The sequence below is a fragment of the Sturnira hondurensis genome, unplaced genomic scaffold (assembly GCF_014824575.4).
Source record: "Sturnira hondurensis isolate 20B ecotype Veracruz unplaced genomic scaffold, ASM1482457v3 Scaffold0018525, whole genome shotgun sequence".
In the NCBI taxonomy this organism is placed as follows: domain Eukaryota; kingdom Metazoa; phylum Chordata; class Mammalia; order Chiroptera; family Phyllostomidae; genus Sturnira; species Sturnira hondurensis.
Window position 1 is genome coordinate 8,257,830 of NW_028091156.1, and position 16,910 is coordinate 8,274,739.

At 40.5% G+C, this 16,910-nt stretch overlaps 1 protein-coding gene across 1 annotated transcript in view; it reads left to right on the forward strand.

The window, feature by feature from the left end:
- Nucleotides 1-16,910, forward strand: part of USH2A (usherin) — a 530,092-nt gene that overhangs the window by 89,430 nt on the left and 423,752 nt on the right. The window contains exons 12-13 of the mRNA XM_037069500.1: nucleotides 5,715-5,910; nucleotides 9,513-10,154. Coding sequence (XP_036925395.1) covers nucleotides 5,715-5,910; nucleotides 9,513-10,154 — 838 coding nt within the window. The remainder of the gene's footprint in view (nucleotides 1-5,714; nucleotides 5,911-9,512; nucleotides 10,155-16,910) is intronic.

The following is a 16,910-nucleotide window of genomic DNA, read 5'->3' on the forward strand; positions in this document are numbered from 1 at the left end:
ATTTGTATAAAATGCTCCACCATTGACTCAGTTCAGAAACATCATGTTTCTTTGATGCTCAGTGATGGACCTATAAATAATTTAAAGCGATGCGTGATAGAGAGGAAAAAAAAGTAAGACCAAGTTCTTGGGAATCAGTTAACTTAGTGCAGTGGAAGAGTAGGTGGCGAGGACTCAAAGCACTGGTTTTTGAATGTTGGTGTCATAAGAGCCACCAATGGAAATATTTTCAATGAGGATTCCTTGACTCGACCTTTAGAGAAAGACTTTTAATTCTGTAGGTCTGAATTATCTGGTTGTAGACAATCAAAGGATTTAAGTTTGAAATGTATTAAACACATGTTCGATGTAGATTTGTATATTCAGGTTTTTTTTCAGCGTTTAAAACCAGCCTGCCTGCTTGATTGAGGCAAACACTTTAAAAACAATGAATGCATTCGTCCTTTTACTTGAATGCAGAATGATTTGGAGTGTGTAGTCTTTAAGAAGCTATTCAAGTCCTAACTAACTCTCTGAAAAGTGAGTAGAAATCATGATTTCTGTCACTCCTAGAACATTGGATGCTATCTTTGGACACATTTCAGTGGCATAACAATTAATTTTTAATAATGTATTCCCTCAATAAACAAGCATTTTGTGTATGCTAACATGTACCAGTCACTGTGGTGGGAAAGGGGAATGTAATAGTGAATGAAAGAAATGGTCAGGAACCAGTAAACTGAATTGAATCTTCCTGAAATATATGGTTTAGTACTATTATTTTAAAATCAAATTGTAAAAATTAAAAATTTTTTGTTGCCAGTGACAAGCCCACCTGCATGTCAGGATTTTCATTTTTAAGTGCATCTTATTTTAACTGTCTATTCTACCCATCTGATCTCTGGTTTCTCCCCAGAGTGGGATGAGCAGGGCTTCCCATGGAAGGGTGCCCTGGCCAGTTGGTTTCAGGAGTTCAGTCCACAGCAGATCTCAGCCCCTCCCACTTTCAATTGCCTGCTCTCACACTGGCCCACTACTCTTTGCATTCTCTGGTTTTCAGGTCTTTGAAAAGTCAGCTGTCCCTGACTGCTGTCTGTTTTCTCCTACACAGGTACCGATACTATGCAGGACTTGTGGCTGTTGGTGGCTCGTTCTCACTTGCTTCTCTTTGGGGGCTTCTGGTGGTAGCTTGTCCACTTGTTTTGTGCGGGTTACCTAACCTTAATCCCGTAAACTGAATTTTTGGAAACAATGCATCTGAGTTTTTCACATAAACACAGATGGAATGTATCATAACATGTTAACAACTTGAACCCTGCGTGACATAATAAGGATGATGTTTCATGCCAGGGGCATTCATTCCAGGAATGCAAGGCTGGTTTAACATCTGAAGATGGGTTCATGCAGTGCGCTAACTAAATCTCATACAACAATCTCAATAGATGTTGAAAAACTTGAGAGAAACATTCAAAACCCTTTCATGATACATACCCTCTGCATACCAGAAATGGAAATAAATAACTCCCTCGATCTGGAAAGGGCACGTACAAAGAACCTTCAGCTGACATTATATTCAACAATAAACGTGTTTGCCTTAAGGTCAGGATGTTTGCTTTTTACAAATTCTGTTCAAACTTGTAATAGAAATTTGAAAAATATAGTGCAGAATGGGGGGGGGAAGCATGAAGGTCAAGAAAGAAGAAGCAAAACTATTGTTCGTTGCAGAAAGCCTGCTGTTCTGTGGGCAGTGGAAGTTGTTGGCGGGCATCTTGTTCCCCACCCCCTCGTGATTACTCTCCACTGCCCTGCACTGTGCTCCCCGGAGTCATTCAAAATTAGCTGGGAAGCTAAGTGAGAATGGTGTGCCTGCTAAGCAGGCGTAGCTGCAACACAAATCCCTTGTGAGCAAGATTGCGGCCATCCAGCCCTTCCTGTGGAAACTCGGGGGCCTTCGCTGTAGTAGGGAATCACAGGAGCCTAGTGTGGTAGATCGAGGTCACGTTGTGGAACTGGGATCGGATGTCTAGATGTTGTTAGGTAGGTAACTGGGAGTGACTGAATATTGCTGAGCATAAAAGTGAGACAGTGGTGTCCCATGTACGGAGGAGGCGGGGGTGAGGGGCCGGGAGAAGTCCGTCTTAGTGGGGAGAAGTAGTGTAGTATGAACGTTGTTTAGAATCACTGGTGCTTCCTGACCATTAAAAGCAAAATGACTTTTACCTGATTTTAATTTGTTTACAGAAAGTGCACTCTTACTTTTGGGGCCCAGAATGTTGCACTCTCTCCACCTAACTTTTAGAATGCCACAGAAATATCAGCATCAGAATTGGAGTGGATGAAAATTACATTGCGAATTTACTTAATGTGTTCGGAAAGAGAGGAGAATTCATTAGCAGTGATTTGGTGCACCATCGTGGGTGACCTTGGCAGATCAGAGGGAAGACATGGTGGACACTGAGAACCGTCACTCACATAATGTGACCCTTCACAACTCATTGGGTGCAGGCTGTGTAGTTGTACACAATTCACCATTTTTTGAGTGAAAATCTGAATGAGTTTCTCAACAGGGAAGAATAGCAGTTTAAGAATCTCCATGAAGGGAAAGTGTAGAGTCATGTGTATAAAAGAAAAGAATATTCTCAAGAATGTACTTATCGATTAGAATAATTTGGGGGGTGATTTCCCTGCTCCATTTGTATTTCCTCTCTGTTCAAACAAAACTGTCCAGATCCAATTTAATTTCCAGGATAGATTGCCTGTTCTTCAATGTTCGAGTCTGCTTTTCAAATTCTGACTTGGCTTGGCAACGTCACTATCACCTCACTGGCTTTTAGTGAGTTCTGTGAGATGCAATCTAGTGAATGTTAGGTTGTCTCGACACCAGCCAAAGTGCTTAGGAAGACATATATTTATGCTGTTTTCCAAACGCTGCTTTAAATTACTTCAAATATGGTGTCTAGTACATAGAGAACCTCTGTGATCGCCTATTTGTTGACCTTTAAATCATGCTTCATATTTTTGTAAGTACGGGAGTGGTTTTTTCACACATACAAAAGTGATCATGTCTGGGTTATTCATTGTCTTGAATTCACCCTGGTAGAATTCCGTCTCCTAATGTAGAGGATAGTTAAGAAAGCTGACCGGAATAATTATGACAGAATCTTCCTCTCTTTGCTTGGCAGTTATATCCTTGCCAAATTCGTTGTTTCAGGTGTCACACAGTTGGCTGTCATGCCCTCCATTGCTGCATAGCCTGGGACAGCAGACTTTGGTAGGGTGGTCCAGAATGGAGAGGTCCTGAATGCGGTCACAAGGCCATGGATGGCCCCCTTAGCAAGCATCAGTGATATTCAGAGAAATTCACAAAATAGTAACTGGACAGCTTGGCTGATTCTTCCACTGTGCACCCAGCATCTCACAGGGGCGTGCCATGGCCCTGACCTTCCTTGGGTCTAGCCCTTGTCACATTGCTGTCAGATTTGTAACGCACCACAAGCAGGGTGAATTTAGCATCATGGTTATGAGTGCAGATTTGGGAGTTAGGTCACTCACTAGCCATCTGGTCATCAGTAAGTAACTTGATCTTTCTAGGCTTCGGTTTCTCCTTCTGAAACATGAAAAGTCGAGCATTTCACAAATTGTGAACAGACTAAAGCTCCTGCTATTGTGAACCTTACATCACCATGTGGTTTGTAAGGGGGCTTCTTCTTCCTTTTTTTTTTTTTTTTTTGGTCTTCCTTTTTCATGTTGAAAAACTTGCCCAAATGTCCGATGACACATCGTTGCCTGGTCTGTTCTATAATGGGGTGGGAGAACACTTGTAAACTGGACTGTATTCATTTGTTTGCAGGGGTCAGAGTCCCGGCTATCGGTCCATCTGATCTCTGTCATATTTTGCTGCCAGTTTATGGAAATAAGTCTGGCTCCTTCTTGAAACGGAGTCACTGGCTGGGTTTTGCCTGCTGGGTGGCACCAGGCAGAGCTCTCAGCTGGCAGAAAAGAGTCCAAAGTGGAAGCAGCAGAAATTAGGGTCAGGGCAATCATGAGAATGTCAATAGGCATAGAATTCTTGTAAATTTAAGGAGCACTTTTGCCCCTCAACAGAAATAGAATTAGGGTTTCAAGCAGGCTTATCGACATTTGAAGAGGCAAGGAAGGTCCAGGTGATGCATGCATTATGTTTAGATAGAACCAGAGCAAAATATGTGTGTGGAAGACAAAGTTCAGGCACTGAGTGCACTTTTATTTCTCTCTACCCTTTCCCCTCTCCCACGCGTGAAACACATACCCACAATTAAATGCCACCACTTCCTTTTTCAGACTGAATCAAGCTTCTTTTTGGTGTCCATGGGACTGGGTGAGAGTCGGGGTGGGGAACCCGGCCAGGTACCAGGAGGCAAGTCGCAGTGCTTGCCTAGCTTCTGGGACCCACATGTACCTTTCCTATTGAGGTTCATTGATATCTACAGCCCCATCTGGTGTGTGTGTAAAACTTTATTTGTCAGAGTTTTAGACATTTCCATATCAATTATTTTACGTACTCCAGTAACGACTCCAGCGAGCCCTATTCCTCAGATGAGGAAAAATGTGGCAGTGATAGATTGGTAAAAATTACTCAAACATATTTACAAGCCCTTCTCCCCCTCTCTGTAACTGAATCCCAACCTCATGTGGTCCTTTGGAATATCCCTGAGAGGAAGGGTAAACCTGGCTAGGTCCTTCCAATGCATTTTCCTACCTCCACGTGCGCAGAGCGGGGTTCAGTCCAAGTGAAAGGAAACCAGGGGAGATGTGCCAGGGACTTGCTCAGATGTGGCATGTCCGGACTCCCAGCTCTAGGGAAAGCCCTAAATTATCATCAGATTTCTCGTAGTGGCTTTACGTTTTATAGGTATGTTTCTCATGAGAAGTTTCAGCTCTTAAAGGTCTTTCTTTAACAAATGTGGTACTGTATCTATGTATACAGTAGATAAGTATTATATATCTCATGTATTTTCATTCCCAAATAGCAGCTGGAAGAAGAAAAATACTCCTGTTAAGCTATTTTTACCTGACAGTGTTCTAAAGCATGTAACTTTTCCACCTTTTTTTTTTTAACCACACTATAAACCACGCAAATATACTTAATGTGATTAATACACGCTGCAAGGGAACCATGGGTATGCCGACATATTCCTAAAAGCAGGATTGTATAAAAAATGTTAAAAGTGTTAGTATCCGTGGGCAAAAATGGCTGCTGTTAACAAAGACCTTTATTTTAAACATTGTTAAAACCTTGAAGAGATACTATTATTATAGACAGATCTTTAAATTAAGCACCTCATGTGTCTAACATAAAACAAGTTCGGATGAACAAGACAGGAAACGAGAGGAACAAAACCGAGAGTTCACATCGTAAAGACTAAATTAACTGCTGTGTCTTTTCTATTTTTGGCCTCCATATGACCACAGTTTGATTTCTTTATACCGTGCTTACGGTTTAATTCCACGTTTCCCTTTTAGCCATATACTGTGGACTTCCACGGGGTTTATTTTCATTCAGTTCTAGATATTCACCCCGCGGAAGGTCTGCGTGTTTTTGTGTCAGGAGGGAAAAAGTATACCTTATTACCTTCTTGTCTGTTTAACATTTAAAGTTTTTTTTTTCCTCCCTCCCTCCCTGTCTTGTACCTAATGAGCGAGTCATCTAAAAATAGACCCATTTATCATTCTACAAACTGTTGTATCTTGCCTAGATTGGAGGCCAGTGTAATTGTAAGAGACACGTTACTGGCAGACAGTGCAATGAGTGCCTGAGTGGATTCTACAACCTGCAAGAGCTGGATCCCGATGGCTGCAGTCCCTGTACCTGCAATGCCTCTGGGACCGTGGATGGAGATATTACCTGTCACCCAAAGTCAGGCCAGTGCAAGTGCAAAGCCAACGTCATTGGTATGTGTCAAGCCGAAGTTTACAGTCATGTCTCTATTACCATCTGGAGTGAAATCCTCTATTTGATTTCTCAACTGAAGAGTAAAGCAAATTTTCCTGGCTTAAGGCAAACTAGAAAAGAAAAAATACTGGAAGAAATTAACTGTCTAAAAATGATGACGTTAATAATTCTATCAAACTGCAGCTGGAAGCTTAGTTTAACCGACCCTTTAGAAGTTTCTTTATTCTGTAGTTGCTTTAACTGACATGTTCCCATACTAATAAGTCATAGAAAAATATAATTTACTTACTGCATAGATGTTTCTTTTAGAAAATTAGCACTTTTTCAAAATGTTTTATACTTAATGAGTTCTAAGCAAATAATTTCCATGCTAGTTTTCTTAATAGACCAAATAAATGGATTTTTTCAAAATATTCTGTGCTACAGGGTCCTTTGTGATAAATCTTTCCATATTTTCCTATTATATTTCTTTGAACTGTTCCTATGAAATGCAAAATAAGTCAACACAATTCCGCAGATCATGTATATTGCCAGGGTTAGTTATAAAGGGCCACATAATTTTAATTTTGTAATTCAGTGCCAAGCTGATTATAATAAACAGCTACCTTCAGTGTTATTTATCATTTTTTTATACAAGACGTGCTTTTTTGTTTGTTACTCCCACAGGTATTTTTCAGAAATTAGATTTGATTATAGCAATTTATTACCTCCAACATTTTTGAGGGGAACTGCGGCCACATAAGGACAAAATTTATCAAGTGCCCAAAATGTACTGTGTACATAATGCACTTTGAAATTTTGATATATGAGAATATTATGAGAGGAAAGTTTCCTGATGAAGTGAGGCTTGTATTGTAACTGAACACGTCTCGGTTTGTATAGGAAGTTTAAAAAAGACCTTTGCCTTTTTATTGTCATTCAAGGCCTCCTTTGTTTTTTCTGACATTGACCTGAACCTAGGAATAATGGAAACATGCCCGGCAGTCTCTTTCTCTCTCTCTCTCTCTCTCTCTCTCTCTCTCATACACACACACACACACACACACACACACACACACGAATGTATACATAGAGACACATACTTATGAACATTTTATTCTGGGTAATATGTTCATTTTTATGATATACCACTAACAGAAATGCTTTATCTTTGATCTACATAAATCATAAAATGATTTTATGATCTGTGTATACAAACATCATTCTTTTTAGCTAGATAAGCATTTTAATAGAAAGGAATATGGACATGCGTTGATGGTATTACATAAGATTTCTCTATTTTAGAGGAAGATTACATCAAAAATGTTAACTTAAGTTGCCCTTATTCATTTCAAACATACAAAAAAAACAACTTTTCAGCAAAGCTGTATGACCAGTTCATGCTGAGTAGCATACTTTGTTCTCTGAGCTGCCTCACGGACCCTCAGACCCATAAGTTCAATCTGTATGCCCTCCTTTGTTCTTGAGTGTGAGATATGTTTTCAACTCAAAAATGTGAAAACAAAACTTAAAGAAAGGCCTTTAAAGACAATGAAATAGTTATTTCTCCATCTCACTGAAATTTTTCTTGTGATGGTTAGAGTCCAGAGTTCAAGGAAGAAAAAAGATCAAAATGGACTTTTTACTTAGAATTTATTATCAGCTCCCCACTATTTTACCTCTTTTGTTTAAATTATTTATTTATTTATCTTTAGAAGGGAAGGGAAGGAAAGAAGGAGAGAAATATCAATGTATGGTTGCCTCTCGTGAGTCCCCTGCTGGGAACTGGCCTGCAACCCAGGCATGTGCCCTGACTGGGAACCCTTTTACCTTTTTTGCTGGTTGATCCAGATGGTTTTCTGCAGGAAACTAAAGTGTTTCCTGCACAGTCTGTGTGTTTAATAAAAAGATAAATTCAGCATGTATAAATATTCCTTCTTCTAATGAGATTAGCAAGTAACCTTATTCAAGTTTACCTTGTTCATAAGAAAAGAAAAAAGCCCCAGAAAATACAAGTGTATGTTGTATATGCTTCAGAAAACAAATTGTTAGAGTTAACAAAACTGTTACATCTTCCTAATGATTCTATCACCAGTCAAATACATTAGCGCCACTAATTTTATTAAAGTAGGTCATTCATCTAGAATAAAAAGGGGGAAGAGTGTGAATTAAATGCCAAGCGCGCTAACTCGCCTGCACTTGTTCACACCGAATGCGATGCCCTGTAGGCCTTCCTCGGTATCGTTAGGAATAGATTACCTGTCAGAAATATGTATGGCATATTCAAATAAGCACCGCGCATATTTTTAAACCTGATATGATATGAATCCACGTAGACCAATTTTAATAGTGCAAAATGAGTCATAATTCTTGTTAACAATACAGTTATTTTTAAAATTTGCAGTGATAGTGGTCTTTTTTATTTTCCTTATTGAAATCAAATGGTATGCCTCAGGTGGGTCATTCATCACTGTTAAGGAACTTGCCTTCCGTTGGAGTTCTTGAATTTTTATTCATCTACATACATGTACATTATGCATTTTCCTCCCGTGTAGGCGCTGCTTTTTCACCTGCGAGTTCCTGAGTGGGTTTTCAACTTATTTTTGTACTAATTTTTTATTGCTACTAAAGCTTGAAACACATGTTTCAATGGATTTAGCCACGCAGTTATTTAAATTCATGAATATGTGAAGGCTATCTAAGGGAAGTATTTTGCATCTCAACATTTACTGTTCAAGAAAACATTTTTTTTATTCCTTTGCCTTGTAATAAACTCTTTTTGAAACTAACCTAAGTTGCCAGATATTTAAGTGGAGGTGATAAAACCTTTTTTTCTCTGTTTGTACAATGCATGTGGCTACTCCTTAAACCAGAAGTAATCTAAACAGTGGAATTTATTTAGTGTTTAAAGGGGCATGTTCTGAATCATACAATATGACAAGCAGTGTGGATGCTTTATGGGCCAAGGAGAGCATAATTTATATTAATTGAAAGTGATAAAATATGGAGTATACAAAAGCATTGAAATAAAAATTGCTCTGGATAAGTTTTATTTATATTAATTACTTGAACATATGATATTTAGGAATAAGTATATATCTGTTATCACCAAAATAGTTATCAGCTTAACATTTTGCTATATGGTTTCAGAGGATTCTGATTTCTAGGGAAGTAACTAGTGTGGTAATACACAATTCTTCTATGGGGCTTTGAAAAGTGTACCTCACTCTCTACTGTTCTTTTAAAAATGGGCATACTTTGTTAATGTTAAAATAAGTAAAGATAATACTTTTAATATAGTCATTAGTTTTTAAAATAATACATTGAACGTTCATTCAAGAGGTCTAGTATGAGCAATAGAGTCATATTTACATTAAGCATTTTTCTTTGCATTAAGTAATACACACATAAAAGACAATAAAGCACATTACAAAAATAAAGTTGCATCATCACCAAATTACGCATCGCCATCACCTTGGACTATGCGATTAGCCCTCTGTGGCATCACCTGTGAGGACACGCTCAACTTTTGTATCTGCGTTAAATGCCGGTGGGACCATTGTTCGTGCTTCAGCTGCCTACAGAGTGGGATAGAGTCATTTTCACCTCTTTTCAACTGCAGGGCTCCGATGTGATCACTGCAATTTTGGATTTAAATTCCTCCGGAGTTTAAATGATGACGGATGTGAGCCTTGCCGGTGTCACCCGTACGGCTCCATGAACCAAGTCTGCGATCCTCTTTCAGGGCACTGTGCGTGCAAAGGAGAAGCTAGAGGTCCTCAGTGTGACAGCTGCAGAGAACACTTTTATGGCTTGGACATCACTGGTTGCAAGGCCTGCAACTGCGACGCCGCGGGGTCCTTCCCTGGGACAGTGTGTGACGCGCACACGGGGCAGTGCCGCTGTAAACCCCATGTTGGAGGCCGACAGTGTGATGGATGTTTGGAGGGGTACTTCCGCCTACAGCAAAATAATTCTTTCCTCTGCCTGCCCTGTGACTGTGATAAGACAGGGACAGTAAATGGCTCTCTGCTGTGTGACAAATCCACCGGACAATGTCCTTGCAAATTAGGAGTAACAGGTCTTCACTGCGATCACTGTGAGCCTCACTGGTACAATCTGACCACTGGCCATTTCCAGGGTTGCCAGATGTGTGAGTGTGACTCCTTGGGGACGGTACCTGAGACTGTCTGTGACCCAGGCAGCGGCCAGTGCCGATGTTTGCCTAATCGTCAAGGAAGAAGGTGTAATCAGTGTCAACCAGGTAAGAAAGAAACGTGTGGCCTTTCCAGAGCTCTGTCTCTTTCCTTTCCTTATCCCAGGCCAGGTGATTCCCTTTGTTTCTCAGCTGAGGCTTCTAGAAAGTTTAATCTCCAGCAACAGTGTTGAATTTATATCATTATGCAGCACAGATATAACTGCTCAATGTATTCAAGATGATGATGTATTTGTTTGACCCTTTAGATGAATGCCAGCCAGTGACATGTTGTAATTGAAACTTACTTGATATTGAATCTCTCAACTTGAACTAAATCCCCTTTTAACAACTGAAAAAAAAAAAAAAGATCCCAGAACAGCAAGAATACATTTTATTTTCCCGGATTAGGGGGCACTTGATTGGACTATTATGCAATGTCTAATATTCCGATGAGGAACTGATTTTCTGAATAAAAAGGACCAAATATTTATTTTTCTAAAATAAATATTTTCTAAAATTGGCTCTATGTTCTGGCATCCTGTAAAAAACAGCCAGAATTACTTTTAAACGCCATCCACTTAGTAAAATGTGCTGTAGTTTTGTAGCCCTGTCCCCATGTTTTCATCTGTTTCGCAGCTGGAAGAAAGAGGGACCTACTGGCTTTGTCCGTGATTTTAACTCCCACAACACACTGTCTTTACCATGAATCCAGCACGGGGGTGCAATGTTTGCACGGACTGGTTGTGTGTAACAGCTGCACTAATTGTCCTCTCTGCCAGAATCAGCTCTGAGTTATCGGAGCCTCTGACACAGAACTGGATACAAATGCAAAGCAGTGATTCAGGGGTGGGGCTGAAGTCCTGTTTTACATGACAAGAGATCTAGCTTAGCAGACTTGAGCCCTACTTCTCAGTGGACAATGGGCAGGGTGACAAGTAAATCCAAAAGACAGGAAGGAATTGATGAGTAGTTAATGCTTGTTGAGATAAAAGTGTCAGGAAACCGTTTGGACTAGCTTAAACAGAGGGGAGGCGGCGTGATCTGGATGTCTTGCAAAACCTGATATCACGCTGTGCCTTCAGAGCCTGGGAACAGGAAAGAGAAAGCTCCCGATGAGACATACCCTGTCCAGCACAAATAACGCCCCTTTCTTATTACAGCATCATAAGCATGCAATTCTGTCACATAACACACATACGACATTTGAGGCGCACCCTATGACATTTGAGGTGAAGTGTTCACATTAAACCTGGAAATTGCTACACTCACGTTATCACCCTACCAACCACACTCAAGCTAGCCTTACCGTCTGTTGGACCCTGTACAGTAATTCATTCCTCTGTTCATTTCCTTCCTCCCTCCCCCACCTCCTCTCTGCAGAAGGGCACTTCCAGCTTCCTTTTTCCTCCTAAAATTCCTGGCTATGTCTCAGTGTCTTCAATGACGCCAGCCACTCACAGACAGCAGGCCATGAGGGAGTTATCTTAGTGTTGTGGTAACGAAGGTGAATGAGATAATCCTAGTTTTCAAGATATTAAAACTCTAACAAGTTTAAAGTGATGGTCCCCATTCTGCATCCTTTCCAAATGAGAGGACACGTTGCCACAAACCTTTGCACAGCAGTTTTATGACATCTGTGTTTAGGTAGGCAGCCACCAAGAAGCGACTCTTAAAAATACAACTCCCTACCAGGTAAATCCCCAAAAGATAGAGGACAGAAGGAGATAGAGGAGAACATGAGTAGGAAGACAAAGATTGAGTATGATTTTCTAGTATTTTAATTTTTAACTCAATTTGTATTTTTATCAAGATTTACATTCAGATAGTTTTAAAAATCAAGGAGAATTTTAAACGCTCATGTTGGGGGGTGAGCACACATGCAATATATAGACCATGTGTCATATAATAGAAACATACACTTGAAACGTATGTGATTTTATTAACCCATGCCACTCCAATAAATTTAATAAAAATAATAATAATTTTTAAAATATTTATTTTTAGAGAGGGGGAAGGTAGGGAGAAAGGGAGAGAAACATCAATGTGTGGTTGCCTCTCACATGGCCCCCACTGGGGACCCAGCCTGCAACCCAGGCATGAGCCCTGACCAGGAATCGAACCGGCAACCCTTTGATTCACAGCTCACACTCAATCCACTGAGCTACACCAGCCAGGGAAAATAATAATAATTTTTTAAGAAAGGAGTTTAAAGGTTCACACTGTAAAATAGCTGCTCCATCTCTCTTGCAGAGCTCTCCCTACCATTGCCAGCTCCTTTAGATATGTCTTCTGGCTTTTACGAGTATTTCTACATATATTCTTTTGCCTCAATCTATAAAATGTGAACTATTATCTTCCTTCTTAGAAGACGAGTCCTTAGCTATTTATACCTGTCCTCAGTAATCCCTTTATTTGGTTAAATCAATATTCACAGGTTATTTTATTATGACTATGTAAGTCTATTTCACGGATATGCCATTTAATATGCTTTGATTATATTTCCTTTCTTGAAAAAATTGCCTTTGCCTAGTTTTCTAGGGATTGCTTCAATATTTCTAGGAATCACAACTTTTCAACAGAAATCTATCCGAGGAATCCATCAGCTCGTCATCCCCTCCCCACCCCTTCCCGCCAACTCTGTCAGTCTGCAGGGGGATTTGAACCCTCGATCTGAGCTGATGGGCGTCTTGTTCTGCTACACAGCTGTGTCCCAGACCCCTTTCATAGTCATACTGAGGCTTTCCTCACCTGTCTGCCGTGTCCGTGGCCCTGTTCCCAAACATCTTATTTTTCTTGGGTTTATTTGTGTATTTGGTAGCGCACACGCTCCACGGACTTGCGAACAAGGAGAGTACAAGGAGGGAGGTATTTTCTTTTCAGAATTTTGAATGTCTAAAATTATTGTTCCTTTACCTGTACAGCCATTTGAAATTTTAGCACTTTATAGCATTGTTTTCACTCAAAAATCATTATTTCACCATTATCTTCTAGTGATGACAATCAAACTCGTTTACTTGTTTTCTTCTTTACATTCTAAAAGCTTCTACCATTGCCTTATGTATCATTTCGGAAAAATTGCATGATGATGTGATTTTTTTTTTGGTTAAATGATTTTTCTGGGAATTCGTTGGGCCCTTTTATCAGGGATCTTATATTCTGGGAAAAATCTATCAAAACGCCTTCCCGGCAACATCTAGACCAGTGTCTGACCAAACAACCGAACGCCAAGCCCGGCCCAACTGACACATGAAATAACCATTGCAGGCTGCCTTTCGTATAACCCTGCGATTACTTTGCACTTCGCCCCTGCTCTTGCAGAGCTCAACCCCTCCCTGGTGTAACTTCTAGAGAGAAAACTCATCTCAAAAGGCAAGACCTTCTGGTTGGAGAAGGGTTTACCTACACTTGACCTTAGAAACCCTGGGGACCTGTAATTCCAAACACTTCTTTCCATAGTTTTGCAGCCTTAATAAATCAGCTCACTGTTGGCCTTTCCCTGCAGGTGTTTCTATTTTCTTTCCTGTTCTTTGGTTTCTTTTCGTTTTTGCACATATCAGAAGAAAAAAAAAGATCATTCAATCAATTATGCGTAACTGAACTTGTTAGCCTGTTATTTCCTGGGTTGTCATCTTTTGGGGCCAAATCCTGGCCATCATCCCGTGGGCCCTCTGCTTTTCCCACAACCTTTGTCTCTTCTGTCTAAATCAATCTTGTTGATTTTACCTTCAAATATATCTAAATGTGGCTATTTCTCGACACCCTCCCTTATCTATCTTGGTCCCTGCCATTATATTCTTTCTCTTGGACTACTCGAAAAGCCCCCTCAACCCTTTGTCCTTCTTCAACCACTTCTCAACAGGCAGCCAAAGTGATTCTCCTGTTCATTGGCTTCCCATCGGTGTAGGTAGAAAGCCCAGGTGATGGGTATCACCCAGGAATGCTCTGCCCTCCTTTCCACGAGTTTTCAGACTGTGGACTTCCCTTCAGCCTGCGAGTACAGTGGCCATTTCTCAGGTTGTTCAGAGTTCTGTCCCAGGCACACAGGGCAGCGTCTCCACAGTGGGTGCTTCATGTGTATTCTCTGAATGCAGGGAACAATTTTATTTAAAGACACTTCAGTGGCATTTCTCCTAGATGTGGACACTGTGCAGGCCTGTGGGCACTCTTTTCATTACTCCAACAGTGGGGCAATGAGGACTTTGTTCTGCCCTGCAAGGGAGGAAAGAAAAATAGCTTAAGTACCTCATGCATTTTTTTTTTTTTGGACCAAACAAGATTCTGTACACAGCTATGTAGCATATGGAAAGAGTGTGTGTGTGGAGTGCTCTCTCTGTTTTGTTTTTGAGCCTGCATTCTTATGGCTGCAGAAACTTTGTGGAATTTGTCTCTTACTGTTAAATTTATATTGGAAAAAGATAGAACAGCCTTATCCTTAACTCTCTGTATCAGAAGCAGATGCTTCAGGTAGCTGGTCCTGCAATAGGTACCTCATCTGAAGCATTTATTCCACTTCTTTGAACGCAGCACAAAGACCAGTCTCAGGTTACTGTGGACTGGGGGGCCCAGGGCACTGCGTGTGCGCATCGGGGCAGGGAGCAGTGTGCTGGCGAGTCTGTGACTGTAAATGTTACTGGCCAGAACAAGACAGCTGCACAGAAATTCTTGCCCCACTTTGTTCAAAAGCATTATTAAGGAAGGTGCCTATAATGAAGCCTCATGTATTATTAACCTAACCTTACTTGGATGTACAAGGAATAGGCTTAATTCAACTAAAATTTATAGGCAATTTGTTAAAGCAGCAGCACGCATTAGAAGGTACATTAGAGCCACATTGGTTTTAATATGCCATTCAATAACTTGAACAGAGGTTAAAAATGCTGCTTAACCTCCATTAAGTATTTTTAAAATGCTTTAATTTAAAATTATTTGGAGCATGTGTACATATATGAATGTACACATATCCGCAGTAATAAATATAGCACTAAATATGTGTCCACAGTGTGTGTGTGTGTGTGTGTGTGTGTTTCCTAGTGCTGGGTGACCGCGTCCTGTTCAGCACTAGGCACTTAGAGGCTAGGTTGAGAAAGCCGGGGAAGGTGTCATGGCCCCTTGAGCCCATGACCCACCCTTGTCCTTGAGAACCAGGGGCAGTGAGGTTTTATTGAGGCCCCTGCAGCTTTGGAATAAAATAAAGGCTAACTTATAATGAAAACAGCTTCATACGACATGTTTTGTGCTAATAGGACAATTCCTCAGGCTTCCTTCTGGTATTTACTTCTGGTTTTGCCTTACGATTCCTACAGGCTATGAAAAAGTGAGACAGCGTCTTTGGTTTCATTAAGAGGCATATCGTGTTTGTTAAGTAATGAACTCAGGCCCCGGAATTGCAGGCAAGACCTGGCCGATGGAATTGGAACTAGGTGGCTGATAACTTCATTCACAGACGCTGCACCCAAGTCGAGATTCAGTTAAGCCGCATATACTACTGTCTGGTAAAACAGCTTTCTAGGTTAACGTGATTTTTCACAGTATTAAGAGCCTCCTCCTTTGACAGACCACGAGGACAGAATTGGTCAGAAGCAGTGTGGACCAGATTCTCAGGCACATCTGGAAAAACCAAATCATTGGCCAGTCATTATTTAAACTTTAATTTAGGAAAACCCCACCTTCATAGAAAGCTGCCTAATAGAAATTGCAATGATGATCATCGATAATATTCATGGAGTATCCTCTACTGTGTGTCAGACCCTAGAAGAGGGCTTTATCCGAAGGCCCCATTTAATACGCACAATATTTCTGTGATTGAAGAGCCAGTTTTATTCCCATTGTACAGCATGGAAAATGGGTTCTAATGAAGTAGAAGAGCCATTTACAAATCCAGATCCACTTGCGAATCCAGAATCTGCGCTCAGAAAGAGTGAAACTTTTTTTTCCCCTGAATAACTCAGTATTTGTCGTAAATTTTCCCTCAATGAATATGTGAGGGTGAGTTAAAATAGACAAACGTGTAAATATTTGGAACCTTCTATCACCCTCAAAGTAACCTTAGCCCATTTACTGGCTTATTGCTCCAGGTCCTGGGCTATCTCATTTGTGGTGTAGAAAAAATGATAGATATAAAATGAAACACAACAGACTCCTGGGAGAGGCTGCAGAGATCAAGTCCTAAATTGCTGAGCCAAGCGGTCTGGAAATAGGATGCTCTTTTTGGCCCCAGCTGGAGAAACATTTGAGATAGTTGCAAAGGTGCAGGAGAGAGTCTGTAGAACATACTGTTGATAACCACCGAGGCTGAGAAAAATGGGATCGAAGCGTTTAAAAGTGTCTTTGTGGGTTATGGAAACACGTCTGTCTACATCTATGTGTGTTCTATGTGCATATCGGCCTATCATCTTCGAGCTGTGATCAGAGCACTTGAAGTTGCTATTCGATTCGAATCTTAAAGAATACACTTATGGAGGCCTTTCAAGGATATTCACAGCAGTAGGAGAACTAGTTTTTTAAAACATGTATATATTTTTAATTAATTAATTTTTTGAATGCAACAGAGAAGTCCACACGGATGTTTTCCTTTATATGAGCATGTGAGTACAGCCTGTGGCCTCAGAAGAGGAGGAGATTCAGTTTGGGGGTGACAGTTTGTTTCTGAAGCTCTGTTCCATCTGTTGCCATAATGAGGGTCACACTTTAAAGTTATTGTTCCTGGCTCATATACTTTCCCTCCACGGTCAGGCCACTCTCACCCTCTGAACTCACAGATGTATGTTTACCATTTCCCTTTTCAGGTTAAAGAGATTAACTCATATTTCAAGGGGTAACAGA